This window comes from Trachypithecus francoisi, unplaced genomic scaffold, assembly GCF_009764315.1.
Source record: "Trachypithecus francoisi isolate TF-2019V2 unplaced genomic scaffold, Tfra_2.0 Lachesis_group7, whole genome shotgun sequence".
Lineage (NCBI taxonomy): Eukaryota > Metazoa > Chordata > Mammalia > Primates > Cercopithecidae > Trachypithecus > Trachypithecus francoisi.
In genome coordinates, this window is record NW_022681472.1 from 37,124,290 (window position 1) to 37,135,563 (window position 11,274).

At 36.0% G+C, this 11,274-nt stretch overlaps 1 protein-coding gene across 1 annotated transcript; it reads right to left on the minus strand.

Moving 5' to 3' along the window:
• Positions 1-3,318: 3,318 nt before the first annotated feature.
• FABP9 (fatty acid binding protein 9) lies at positions 3,319-6,662 on the minus strand. The gene is made up of 4 exons (XM_033202734.1): positions 6,517-6,662; positions 4,227-4,399; positions 3,655-3,756; positions 3,319-3,499 (listed from the first exon to the last, which is right to left on the minus strand). The coding sequence occupies exons 1-4, from the start codon at positions 6,590-6,592 to the stop codon at positions 3,449-3,451; spliced, it is 402 nt and encodes a 133-aa protein (XP_033058625.1). The 5' UTR covers positions 6,593-6,662; the 3' UTR covers positions 3,319-3,448.
• Positions 6,663-11,274: the final 4,612 nt, after the last annotated feature.

Sequence of the window (11,274 nt, forward strand, 5' to 3'; positions counted from 1 at the left end):
AAGAAGACTTGAGGAATTTTCTATGTCAGTCCTTATTTTAAGGCTTCATTTACCCTCACAACCCTGAGAAGTAGGTAAGTCTCCATTTTGCAAAGGAGAAAATTTAAGTGATTAAGCAGCTCATGCATGCTCATGTAGCTGCCAATGGCAGAAGCGGTATTCCAGTCCTGGTCTGACTGGTCCTCCAACCCCATTCCATTCACTGCATGCATCTTTGGGTCAACAGGTGAGTTCTGTTCTATCAGTGGGGCTGGTAATTAGATGGTCGATCCCCACCTTCCTGGAAAAAGGCACACAAGGGCCTGGATACCAAACTCCAAAATGAATAGATAAATTTTTGGCCTAAATATTCAGCATAGAAATCATAAGAGTGTATGTTTTGGGACTAGACTATGTCCTGATACTTCATCCTAATGTTTCATCTACTTTTGGTTACTATCTTTGGGATAGTCCATTGTCTTTTTATAGCCAGTGAAGAAAAGTATGTCCATTATGTTTATTGCATTTTTGCGCAAAAAATATAAAAATTAAATATTACTAAAAGTGCTTAAAACAAATTATTTTAATTTTAATAATGAATTATATTAATGATTTATTATATTACTTTTTTTATTTTTTTGAGGCGGAGTCTCGCTCTGTCGCCCGGACTGGAGTGCAGTGGCCAGATCTCAGCTCACTGCAAGCTCCGCCTCCCGGGTTTACGCCATTCTCCTGCCTCAGCCTCCCGAGTAGCTGGGACTACAGGCGCCCGCCACCTCGCCCGGCTAGTTTTTGTATTTTTAGTAGAGACGGGGTTTCACCGTGTTAGCCAGGATGGTCTTGATCTCCTGACCTCGTGATCCGCCCGTCTTGGCCTCCCAAAGTGCTGGGATTACAGGCTTGAGCCACCGCGCCCGGCCTATTATATTACTATATTAATAATATGTAACATAATATAATACATAATTAACAATATAAATGTTTGTTATGTTAATATATAATATAATTAATATAATATATAATTATTGTGCACATTATTATAATAATTTCTTTTAATTAATTAATTTTAATAATTATTATTCAGTAATTTATTAATAGTGTTAAGTAGCAAGGAAAATATGGTGAACAATTCTTGACTCATATATTAATGATGGCATTAGCATGATTGATCTTTAAATAATTAATACTTTCCTACAAACCAGTGTGGATTTGATGTACAATAATATAAATATTCAGAATAAAATATATTTATAAATTATATTATAAAAATATTCTGAATATTTATTATTTATATTTTATTCTGAATATTTTTATGTGAGAGAATAAAAACTTCTCTCACTTGTTTTATTTTAAACCTGCTTAGAAAGTAAACAAATAATGACTTTACATTGATTCACTCACTATAATGAAAAGCCCCTCTATTATCTTTCTTCCATAATAAATCTAATACAAGATAACAAATATCATGTTATTATTTACTTAGAGATAGATGATAATTTTTGAAGGCAGGTCAGATGTACCAAGAGACTGATTATGTGAGTTCTTAATAAAGATCAATGATTCTAAGTATACCTTTGAACGTACTTTTAAAAGAAAATTTTCACAGGATTTGACTGAAATTAAAAGGATTCATGTTTCAAGATGACTCTGCTACATCAAATATAAAAGGGAAGTTGTGAACACCATACCTAAGTCTGATGTTTTCTAGTCCCTGAGACAGCATCAGATGCTCAGTGATCACCAAGAAGAACTTGTTGAATGAATGAATGAATGATTTCCTCAGGAGTAGTATCTTTGACTCCACCTACTAAAATACTCAACATAGGGGTTTTGTTTCTCACTCAGGCTCATTGTGCTTTGAGCTGTGACATACATAAAAAGAGAAATATCTTGAAAATTAGGAACAGCATTATTATTTTCTTAATCGTGCCTGTGTGAAGTCAAAGATTTAAGTGAGTAAGTGCTTAGTGCTTTTTAGCATAATTTCTTCTCCCTAACAGTTGTGGAAAACTTTCTGACCCTGCTCTGAGATGTCACTAAAGCAGCTGTCATTTCCAGCTCCCTTGCAGAGGCTGATTAAGGAGGAATTGGTCCATGTTCCCCTTTGTGCAAGACATCACTTCAGGGGCTGCACACCATCTTGACTTCTGGAACATAGGCATGTTTACATTTTGTGCATACTCAAGTCATGAGGAAGGAGGAGGACATGGCATGCTGGGATGACCATCATTGTCCACATCCAGTAGCTGCATAGGCAGCACCAAGCCCATCACTTCCAGCCACAGTTGAAATCTCAAAGGTCTTCAGGGTTTAATGTGATAACCCTAGTTTCTTTCCTTGGCCAGGGATTCAGTTCATGTCTCAACCCCGTGTTGTAGTCCTTTTGTTCATTACCCTTCAGTTTCACCCTTACTAAGGTGCCAGTAACCCCCAGTTTGCCTCCAGTAGTCCCAGGTTGTGCCTACTCTCCAGGTGTAATTGTTAATAGTGCCCCTTTTCAATTTTAATTTCTCGTCCAATTTGGATGACAAATTACATGGTCATTCTACTCTAGTGAATAGGCATGACTCTAAGGACTTACATTTGACCAAATATTATCTATGTTTAAATTTAAGGCAAAAAATGATTATTTACAAAATTCCTCCTCTTTCTTTCTCCTTTTTCCACTGCTATAGGTACACACAGCATTTTAGGCTTTGTCCTTTAATTTTACCTCCATTAGGCTGTTTTACCCTGAGCCATGAGAACATGAATTTCTACTAACAGCCTTTGGTGAAACTATTAAGGGACTCTGTGCAGCTCTAACAATTATATTCTTACTAGGCATTTAGAAATTCAGGACTGGCATGTAATAAAATGTCATTCTGCAAAGGCCAGGTTGTAAACAGTTGTGACAGATACACCAGCCTGATTATTTTAAATGGATTTATGGAGAAATGAGATGACTGTTTTAAATGCTCTTTTATAGCAACTTATCCATAGTGTATGACATCCAGTCTCTATTTAATGCTATCTATCTGTCTATATCACCATCATTTAATCTATGTATCTGCTTTAAGTGGGATAGACTTCTGAAAAAATAAAAAGTCAGCAATGTTGGTTTTTAGAATCTGTGCTACCTAGGAGGTCACCTGAATTTCCACATGGCTTTGATAGAATGCCTTAACCTAAACAGAGTGGGTCCTTCAGTGAGAGCTCAAGGACTATGGAAGTCAGGTGGGCAGAGGACAGAGGGGACTTTGGTGCTGTTACAATCACACCACAGGCAAGTTGCTTCTTGCCTCATCAATTCATTGGTCTGTTCCTAATCCTCATTATCAAATAGCTTCAAAACTCCGCTTAATTTGATGTTTTTATTGAGCAAATTTATATTGAGACATTTTTTAAAAAGTCACTAGCCCTGAGGCATATCTTCTTCAAGTACCAGTTCCCTGTCAGTGAACACGTTTTCATTGCTGTGGACCTTTCTTCACACCTTTTCATAGATTCTGGTGCTGACAATATTATTCATTTTACATTCCTAAAAGCAAAGAGGAATCTATTAGAGTTGGTAGATAACAGGCTAAACTCGCCCTGCCCCTTTCTCCTCAGACCAAACCCTTAATTCAGGATGCAAAAACAATTGAGTAACTTGAAAGGCATGTATCAAATCAGAACAATTTAAAGAAAACTTACCACTACCATTTTTTCACCCACAATTTTTCTTTTGATTGTTGTCTCTTTGCCAAGCCATTTTTGGACATGAATCATTGAGCCATTCTCTAATGTTATGATGCTCTACAAATGCATAAAGAAATCAGTTAGAAGTAGCAACTCACTACCTTCTAACCTACATGAGAGCAGATATCTACTTTTTAATTTCAATTCTGAAATTCTTTCCTTAAAATCCTCACTTTGGTTGTCATGATTTAGTACTATCCAACTAGAAGAAGTCTCAAGAGATTATTCAATTAGTGCTCTTTCTTAGGCAAACAATGCATTAGCTATTTGTGTTTGTTTCTTTCTATGTGCTCTTTCATAGAATGACAAAGAGATAAGAAAAAATGAAGCGAAAACAATTTGAATTTTTTAAACCCTGTTGTTAACCATCAAAATAATTAGCAAAAGGATTAACTTTAGAGATGTGAGAATATCAACAGAACAAGCCTAGATGGACTTGGTGATAAATCAAGTTACAGAGTAAACCATGCCTAACCACCTTCTAGCTTTTTCCTGATTGTTGAACACCAGGAAGAATTAGTTCTGACCTTTACTTTCCGGTTGTCTGCTGTGGTTTCATCAAATTCTTCCCCCAGCTTGAAGGAGATCTTAGTGTTCTGGAAAGAACTTTCCATTCTTATGGTCATCGTTTTCCCATCAACACTAATAGTTACTGTCGGCTTCACTAACCCTGCCATGCTCCGGACTGCAAAATTCACTCCTGTAAGACAGAGATAACCTTGGACCTTATGAAGACATTGTTAACAATCACTTTGGAAGTCAATTTTCAAAGAATGCTTACTTTACCTATTTTGAAATTTTGGATAATGTACAGTAACTTATTTCATGTTCTGTGTGATATCTGGGTTGAGCTAGATCCTCCCAGTCATAAGGTGTATATGTGACATTTTGAAAAGCTAAATTCACTCTCTGAGACTATTACACCTCCTCTAAAATGTAAATTTGTGTGGTGCCTTTCAAGAGATCAAATGCTTGCACTTCACCTTGTGGAGTGTTACAACAACCGTGTGGGTGTGGGAGGAGTTTGACTTAGAGCCTGGCCCTGTTGTTCTGGTTGGGAATTTCCCATTGTCAAACTTGACTCCTGCAGTTGGTGGGCAGAAGAGCTGACTCCCTCTCTGTCCTGATATCAAGCTCCATTTCACATTTAGATTCTGGAACTGATATGACACATCTCGCTGCAGAGAAGCAGTGTTAGACATTTGCATCACAAAGAAGAGTGAGATGGTTAAAACCCAGGTTCTAACTTAGCCACTTGCTAGCTTGGGCATATTATTTACCTCTCCTAACCTTCAGTTTTCTCAATAGTAAAGTGTGGATAACTGTATACTTAACCTTGCAGGGGTTTTTTTGTTTGTTTGTTTTTTGTTTTGAGACAAAGTCTCGCTCTGTTGCCTAGGCTGGAGTGTAGTGGCACGATCTCAGCTCACTGCAACCTCTGCCTCCCAGGTTCAAGCGATACTCCTGCCTCAGTCCCCCGAGTAGCTGGGATTACAGGCACATGCCACCACGCCCAGCTAATTTTTGTAGTTTTAGTAGAGACGGGGTTTCACCATGTTGGCCAGGCTGATCTCGAACTCCTGACCTCAGGTGATCCGCCTGCCTTGGCCTCCCAAAGTGCTGGGATTACAGGCATGAGCCACTGTACCCAGCCAGCAGATGTTTTAAAAGGTTAAATGAAAGGGCTTAGCGTGGTACTGGCATATAGAAACTGCTCAGCTGTTATTCCTGCTTGTAGTATGCCTAAACCCAGCTCCCAGTCAATACAAGTGCTATTCTGGCCATAAGGCCCAAGTGTTTTATATACCCCCCCAATTTTAATTCAAAACAAGTGAGTCTATAAATCTATGAAGAGATAGAAAAACTTGTTTCTTATGACCCTCTGAGAAAGTTAATATTGACTACATCAGAGGAACAAATATTACATTTATAAGCATATTGACTTATTATGGGGATAAGGCATTGTTATTCCATTGTCTAGAATGAGTGAATATAATTAATAATTGTAAGCATCCATTGAGCATTTTAAGTAAGTTAAAAAAAAGTAAAGATAAGAAAGTCCTTGGCTTTGTATACAGTTTACTATTGCAAGGGAGGTTTCTCTTAATTAAATGTGAAAAATATTAAATAATTGCTGTTCTTCTATTAGTAAAGAACAGTTTAGTTATTATACACCCAAGTCATTATAATTAATGTGTAACTATATGACTTGAGTTAGAGATTAAAGGACAGGTAGAGTTTATAATTCTGAGGAATATCAGGGTGAGACATTCAATGAGTAAAAATGTTCTGTTTCTTCAGATTTGTAATTCTTCAAAATCATGTTTGTAAAATATCTCTCACATGTATGAGAACTGTAAAAATTAACCAGCTAGAAATTTTGTTTGTTGATACTGCTGTTTTAAAGCTATAACTAAAGCAAACCTTGAAACAAATTTAATTGATCGATTTAATTGTAGGTAGTGATTACTATCTATAAATTTGAAACTGGGAAAAATGTTATTAAATGAAATGACCAAGCTAAAATGAAATTCTTTCTAGAAGTTAGGATGAAGTATTTTCAAAAAGGATAAATGGGCTTAAATATATGGATTATGACGGGACAGAGGTGTCTGTGGGCCTAGTCTCCCAAAAAGAGACAATTATTACTAGTAATTTAAAAAAGCAAAAGTAGATGCAGAAATTATGTTAGTCTACAGGAATATACCCTAGGATCACAAAAGAAAGATAATTGTAGGAAAATTCATGGTAAAGTACAAACCCAACCACATCACAAAATGCTTTGCCAATTTCCGAATTTGTAATGGTATTTCTCACCCAGTTCTTTCATGTAATCCTCAAAGTTTTCACTGGAGACCAGCTTCCAGGTTCCCAAGAAGGGCTCGACCATCATGGAACACTTGCTGAGAAGAGCCGCTTGTAATTGAAAACCAAAAAAAGACAGGCTTTAAGGTGCTGCCAGTAGCTTAGTTTAAAGAGCATCTTCGTCACATGACTCTTCTGAAATGGCCAATGGGCAATAGCAGCAAGACTAAAGATTCTGGGTACCAGTATTTGACTCATTTTATTTACCTCCAAATTAAGAGATAGAAAATTAGCATGTAAAATTAAATTCTGGTCAATGATTTTAGCTTCTAGCAAAACGATTTGCACCCGAGTCACCTGATAAATATTACTTGTGGAACGGTGACAATTTTCAATAGACATCAGCTTTTTGAACAATGAATGCTGAGTCAACCCTGAAGGAATATCCTAACAAATTGATAAACACCTGGCTGAGATGTTTTCCCACCTAGGACAAGAAATCCTTTCTTGATCCACCTCAGCTGTTTTTTGTTTGGGTAAGTCACAGTGCTCAAACATCCTCTTCATTAAAATAATATCTTCCCTTCCCTTCCTTACAGGGTTGATGGGTTGATATTAGTTAATGTGACTGAAATACCTACAATTGCTTGGAGGGAAGTGGAAGATATTATTAATATATTATCATTGTTGTTAATCAAAGGTAATTGAGGACAGGAAAAAAAGGTGACAATTATCATTGAGTAATGGTGTGTGGTTTAAGCTCTAAAAAGGAAGCAGAGCTAATGCCTAGAAAATTTGTCTTTCAGGCTTACAAAGTAAACTCTATATTAAAAGATATTTTAAATTATAAGAAAAAATTTTGGGAAGTTTCATGTAGAAAAAGATGTTTGGAATCTGCATTCTAAAAGAAAGACAAAGGCAGCAAATAATTTAAATCTCAGTGCAATTACTTCTGAAACCATCTTCTGTAACTCCAATAATGGAAGTGGACTTTGCAGATACTGAGTTTAGTAAGAAGGATTAGATTCAGTAGCTGTGGATTTACATTACAGTTTTGAACTCCAGTTAAGTTTAGAAGATGTTGGAAAGTTAGTGTCAAGGACCAGAAGAACAATAGTTACATTTTTACCTGCTTTTATAAAGTATTTATTTAGTTCAGAAAATATTTATTCAAACCATGTCTTTGTGAACAAAATAAACAAAAGGTTGATATTTTGGTACTGTAAAGCAGTAACTTAAGTGGAATAAAGAATTACTTTTGATAAAAACATATAATGTGATATCTTTATAGATGGAACAATTATTAAATTATCTATAGTGCAAAACAGGGTAAGTGAAAATCCTGGAGTTAATTTCAGGAAACTAAGACCCAAGCTCAAAATAAGTGCCTCAGCAGTTGAAAGTGCATTTAGAGCTGATGTTCAAATATACAGCAAGTTGTTAAACATTTGCTTAACTGGTTCTAGATGTGTATTCACTCTCTGCTTTAAAGATAGCAAGCATACATTGCTATGCCTGTTGGCTAGCTGGATCGTGTAGCAAAGGTCTCCCATCAGCATAACCTTCCTTGTTGTTTTGACTCTCCTGTCATAGAATGATATTCCCATAGTCCATTTTAGAACTCAGTTGGCCCATGAGACAAAAGCTAACATCAGATTTCTGGTTTCAATTGTCCTCAGCAAATTAACACAGGAAGAGAAAACCAAACACCTCATGTTCTCACTTATAAGCGGGAGCTGAACAATGAGAACACATGGACACAAGGAGAACAATACACACTGGAGCCTGTTGGGGCCAGGGCTATAGAGGAAGGGAGAGCATCAGGATAAACAGCTAATGCATGTGGGGCTTGATACCTAGGTGATGGGTTGATAGGTGCAGCAAACCACCATGGCACACATTTACTTATACAACAAACCTGTACATTCTGCACATGCATCCCAGAACTTAAAATAAAATAAAATAAAAATTCTGGCTTCTGTAAAATTCCCCACCCCAGGAAAGAACCAAAGGGAGAGACAGTCTCTCTCTTGCCTCTACACATTTTTCTATCGCACGTGATATTTACAACTGCTGCATCCATGTGTTACCTCCTCAAAGATGGGGCCAGAACTGAGGATAGCAGAGCAGAAATGTGGAAGGAACCGAAGGTCACTTTATTTCAAAAATTCATATTATGTTAGTTAATAAATTCCATTCTTATAAAGAATTTTGTCTCTGAGCTCTTGTTACTTGCAGAACAAGTCCTCATAATTACTATGCCTTTGTAAATAGCTTCACCAAAGGGTGAATTTGGACCTTCACAACAACCAGTTGCATGAATCACGTAGAGCTGGCCTCATGACAGCATATACCCATCTTCCCAAACCAACTCAAACATCTCTTTCTCTGAGAGACTGGTTCAGAGCTAGATAATCCCCATGGTGTGAAGATAGAAATAAATGTTTAACAGAAGTATATTAGACAGCTTATTTCATAGTACGGCAAATTGCTATTTCCCAGCTGTCTCCTGAGCTATTCTATGAGTATATCAAAAAAAGAAAATATTTTCCACTCACTTCTGTATCCTTAAGACACTATCTGGCATATCATAAGTGTTCAATAAATGTTTTATGGATGAGTGACCAAAGAAATAAATAGTATTTTTTTAACTGGCAATTCTCATTAGTGTTCTTTAACTCTCTAACAGTGACTGAAGACAGGGTTTTAGTACATTATCCTCTCCTGACCTGGTCCTGTGACAGGCGTTTTATTCTGGCCATTATCAGATGGTGGAGGGATGCTCAGACTCTCTTCATCTTTCTCAGTTACATAGCACAAGTCTCCCTTCTCAACTAAGAACATTCTCTGCTATTTCTGTTGCTACCACCTCTAGCCTTTGGCACTTTGGTTTGATCATAAAAAGAAAAGTGAGCACCATTTCCTCAAGTAGAAAAAAATTAAAATTAGATTGTTTCTAATGTTAATCCTAGTAAAGGAACTAGAATACTGTAATTTGTTATAGAATAGTTACATGTCTTGTTTTTATGACAGTTTCAAGACTTATTTCTCCAATATGTCATTTTTCTATGATCCTTCAACATCTCATTTTCTATATTGACTTTCTTGTGACATTTTAAGACATCAAGTAGTTTTTAATAATTTTTAATTTTAAGATGCTACGGTTGCCACTGATGATGGATACTGGTAAAGTTAAACATATACTGGAAGCTACACAAGTATTCAGAAATATGTCTGATAATTTATTGCTGCACATACAGTACTTTAGCTGGATTTGATAAAGCATCTCAAGATTTTTATTTCCACATGCAGTGACACCTCTAAGTATCACATTCCTTACTGTGTTCATCATTCAATTTCAATTTTTATAGATGCAGTAATATAATAACTTTTCAAAGTGTACATTTAATCTAGGAATCTGAAAAGTAATTCAGTATTTAAAATTTTTCTTTTTAAGATGATATTATAATATCCAATAAGGAAAACAAGTATTTTGAAATTAACTTTGGTTAATAAATAGTCTGAATGTGATATTTACCATTGAAACAGTCCTCTATTTGCTAGTATTTTCTACACTAGAGAAACTGATGTTATAATTTCAAGAGACAATTTGCTTAACATAAATATTTTTAAAAACATCACTTTTTCCAATAAGTTTTTATATATGGGGATTTCAAGAGAATTTTTACATTGTTTTTACTCCTGGATCACTTCACTTATAATAAAAATTTTTCTTAAAACAACCATACCAAATTAACTCTGAGCAAATAATTTTTTTAATAGGACAACTTCCAGTTTATTTTTACTAGTTACAAAATGAGTCCATTTCTTATCTATTATTTACTGCTTAATAAGTATATATAAAAATGGCAATTTCTTTCTTTTGTTTTTGGTGAAGGTTATTTATTTGAAGTGCTCACTATTTAAGAACATACGGAGGCGGCTGACTACCTTGAAAATTCACGTGTAGTAGCACTATTATTTTTTATTTTTATTTTTACTTTAAGTTCTGGGATACATGCGCAGAACGTGCAGGATTGTTACATACATATGCATGTGCCATGGTGGTTTGCTGCACCTATCAACCTGTCATCTAGGTTTTAAGCCCCGCATGCATTCGGTATTTGTCCTGATGCTCTCCCTCCCCTTGGCCCCCACCCCCCGACAGGCCCAGGTGTGTGATGTTCCCCTCCCTGTGTCTATGTGTTCTCATTGTTCAGCTCTCATTTATGAGTAAGAACATGCAGTGTTTGGTTTTCTGTTCCTGTGTTAGTTTGCTGAGAATGATGGCTTCCAGTTTCATCCACGTCCTTGCAAAGGACATGAACTCATTCTTTTTTAAGGCTGTGTAGTATTCCATGGTGTATATGTGCCACATTTTCTTTATCCAGTCTATCATTGATGGGCATTTAGGTTGGATCCAAGTCTTTGCTAAAAAATAGTAATTTCTTTCTAAGGAGTTATGCATATCATATTTATTAACATGTAAAGAATTTTTAGGCAAATTCATTTTTTGGCAATGGATACTTTCTCTTGTTTCATGCCACCTCCTTCCCCAGACTTTATTCTATTTTGTTGGTTTTTTTTTTTTTTGGTTACCTTTTAATTTTGAAACAATTACAAAAACACTTCCTGAACAACACAGAAAACTCCCATATATACTCTTTGCCCAGATTCCACAATTGTCAACATTCTGACACTTTTGTCCCCACCTCTCTCTCTCTTTCTCCCTCCCTCCCTCTCTCTCTTCATAAGAAGCAAGCTGTTTGT